This window comes from Ciona intestinalis, chromosome 3, assembly GCF_000224145.3.
Source record: "Ciona intestinalis chromosome 3, KH, whole genome shotgun sequence".
Classification (NCBI taxonomy): domain Eukaryota; kingdom Metazoa; phylum Chordata; class Ascidiacea; order Phlebobranchia; family Cionidae; genus Ciona; species Ciona intestinalis.
The window spans coordinates 2,505,213-2,508,623 of NC_020168.2; the positions used below are offsets into that span (position 1 = coordinate 2,505,213).

The 3,411-nt window shown below is 33.5% G+C and overlaps 1 protein-coding gene across 1 annotated transcript; it reads left to right on the forward strand.

Moving 5' to 3' along the window:
• LOC100177141 lies at positions 1-2,040 on the forward strand. The gene is made up of 2 exons (XM_026833923.1): positions 1-575; positions 1,500-2,040. The coding sequence occupies exons 1-2, from the start codon at positions 42-44 to the stop codon at positions 1,623-1,625; spliced, it is 660 nt and encodes a 219-aa protein (XP_026689724.1). The 5' UTR covers positions 1-41; the 3' UTR covers positions 1,626-2,040.
• The last annotated feature ends 1,371 nt before the right edge of the window (positions 2,041-3,411 follow it).

The following is a 3,411-nucleotide window of genomic DNA, read 5'->3' on the forward strand; positions in this document are numbered from 1 at the left end:
ACAGGTAATACAGACATCATTTATTAGATATTACAAAAATAATGGTTAGAAACTACATACGGAAAACCACCAAAGGATCTTGGTCTGAAGATTCAATGAGAAATGCTTTGTTGGAAAGATACAGTAACAATACCAGCTTCAGGGAACTTGCTCAGAAATACAATATCCCAACCTCTACATTAAGTAGACACGCCACCGGTGTGTTAAAAAAGGCCTCTGGCACTAAACAGATTGATCAGAAAGCAAAAATTTCTAAAAATAATAAAAAGAATGAAAATAAGATGATGACCAAATATGATAAAAAGAACAAAAGTAAGAGGATGAAAAAAAATAAAGAAAAGATTGGAAATATGATGATGGAAAAATCTGATAAAAAGGAAGTTTCGTCTGATAAATTGGCATTAGAGAGAAGTGGATCGCAATTGGCTGACACAGACATTGGACAAGTTGTATTTGAAAATGTCAACATGCAAAACATTGACTGGCATGACTGGATTAGACTTGTGGATTGGATTTCTATCAAGACGTTTGGACGTTCTTACATTGCACAGGCTGCAATTACTGGAAATTCTGAGGTCAGTTAAATTAAAGTTCTTTTCTTAGTAAACAATTACTATGATTCAGTAAAAAAAACTATGTAGACGTTTGATTTGTTTAATAAACCAGGTGCCGTTTATAAAATGAATGCAGGGCAAAGTTTAGCTGAAATATTCGAAACTCTTCGTATATTAAAGAATTCAGAGAGTACACTCCAATAGTTTAATACTTAAGAAAGTGTATTAATCCTTCACTACAGCTTAGTCTTCCTACAGTAAGCATTGAAAAATATGTGTGAATGAGGTTACATGCACAACAGATAGACATTCTTTACTTGGGTAAATTAAAAAAAACATGGTCAGGTTGTTTTAGTAACAAACAGACACCCATTTCTCAAGCATTGGTGTTTCAAAATAGGAGGAAGAAGTGGACGTGATAAGCTTTGTATCATGCAGTGCAGCCACCTTTTACAATCAGGTACAAGTCTGTTATAATTAATAGATCACTTAATAGTTTATTTGCACGAAAGTTCAGGTGCTGGTATAAATCAGTTTATTCTTAGGTTTGTTTACTCTTTTTTACAGTTGCTGCATTTAAAAAATAATGTTACTGAATTTTGAAGGACAAATTAAAAATATATAAGCAATACCAAGGGTAGACAGATGTTTTAGAAGAAAACATGACGAAAAAAATTAACTTGGTGCTAAAATATTTTCAAAGAAAGACAGTTTAGTAATATATAGATAGATTTAGGAAATACATAATAATAACAATTTCCCGAAAAGAGTAATAACAATTTCCCGAAAAAGTTACAGATACTGCAGTACATTAGGCTTATAGATATTTTTGGTTTACTTGTCACTTATTTCCCTTACCTTTGGTATTTTTTTCTTTGTTGTCTTAATTAATTTAATCTATGTATTAAAAGTAATAAAATTAATAAAAAATTATTTTATGTATAGGAGATAGAGGAAAAGGATTCTAGCACCAAAGAAGCTTGTACAGAAGAGGAAAAACCAAATGAAACCAAGTTATTGACCACTGACCAACAGAACCAGGATACTGATCAACCCGAAATATCAAAATGAAACCTTGCTAAATAAGAAATGACACTGGCATGAGTACTTGCTACTTGATGTTTAAAAACAAAACGGAAAAATTGGATTAAGAAAAAGCGAAACCAACGATAAGCAACATAAATAAAGAGAATATTTATCCAGACTCTATTAGTGATTGGTTTAGATGACTCCTTTAAAAACTTTTGACTATGTGGCGGTATTTGTTTTGATGATAATGTAAATTAGTTGTTTTTAATCGTCAGCCTGTAAATTTTTTGCGAGTCCGCCAAAACGTTGTACAGTTTGTTCAATAAATTGTTTTTTTTATCATTGTTTCAGCATTTACAGGCTTAATATTATACTGTTTCTTGTAGCATGGCACAGCAAGTAATGGAAAACTTTAAAATTGTAGAACTTCAATCAATTTTTTTTAACGGTTCATAAATAATACTGTCCTTTCTTTGTAAGTTTGAACTTAAAATATGGGTTTTGTTAAAATTCTAAGCATCTCCTTTAACATAATCAGTTCTGAGGTTCACAGTCTATATTAGGAAAAGAACCACTAAATGAGGCAGAGTGGAATTAATTTGAAACTATGTGGCAGTTAGTATCATTAAAATTGTGCTACTTTTTATGCAAAAATGCTAAGTAAATGGTGGCAAGGGTTAAATATGTTGGTTGCGGATATTTTCTTAACTATAGGTCAAAGTTTGACAGTCAAACTTAAAAAGAGTTTCGTCCGGAGCCGTGGTTTAGGCGCCTGCATCAAAAACCCCGATTCGATCGACGCCGGTACTAACGCAGATTGGCGTATATGTCCTTGGGCAAGACACTTAACGGATTTGATGTCGACGTTGCTTCAACCCAATCGTCAGTAGCCTATACTGAGTTATCCAAATTAAAAACCATATCAAAAAACAGTTGAAAAGTGTGGTAAACTGGTAACTTTTAAGTTGAAAAGTGTGGTAACTTGTAAGCACACGGGGATAACAAAACGGTGCAAAAATATGCATCTAAGTGCGATGCGGTGTCGCGACACCGGTCACACAAAGAACCCAAATGGGCTTTCTGGGTGTTGGGGTAATTGACAAGGACCTAACCCACAAAAAAAAACAAAATAAAACGAGTTTCCGTTAATGATTCTTCTTAAATATTGAATGGGTGAATGCACATGAGGGTGAATGGGTAAATACGTGGAAGGATGTATGCATGGATTGGTGAAAGTGAATTTTCTCTTGTTGTTCCCATATTTTGCCTTTGATTTCTGCACATGCCAATTCTGATTCTTAAAATCTGAAAACTATTATTCTGAGTATTAAATCATCGTTTCTGAGATTCTCGTCACGAGCTAGTTGCATTTGTTTATTCACTGCGGAACGCCACTTAAATCGTGGCTAACTTTATATAGTAGAGTGGGGGAAGATGAGACAGTTAAACACATATTGCCCAATATTTCCAAATTCAAAATCCATAACGTTTTTTGGGTAACACCACGAATTGGTACTATCATTCCTTTATTAATTGACAACAATTCCAAAAATAGATATTAAAAACCACACAAGTAGTTATATAACAATTCGAACAACAGGTGTAATTTTACAAATTTGATAACACACATTGTAAGAGGGGGCAATAAGTTATTGTTAATTTAAATAATAAATTTATTATAAGGAATACACGTAAATACCACGGAATAATACTGAACACTTAAAAAGCTCGTCTGGCAAAGTGTTCCATCTCCCCCTTCCTATAGTAGGGGGAAGACGGGACTAAGGTGGAAGACGTGCGTTCTATGCATCACCGGCAATATCTCCGT

What these genes read in the sequence shown, in the direction of transcription:
- LOC100177141 (XM_026833923.1), top strand. Translation starts at nt 42, where the DNA reads ATGGTTAGAAACTACATACGGAAAACCACCAAAGGATCTTGGTCTGAA. An exon ending in CAATTACTGGAAATTCTGAG is followed by an intron (nt 576 to 1,499) that starts GTCAGTTAAATT and finishes TTTTATGTATAG; the next exon opens with GAGATAGAGGAAAAGGATTC.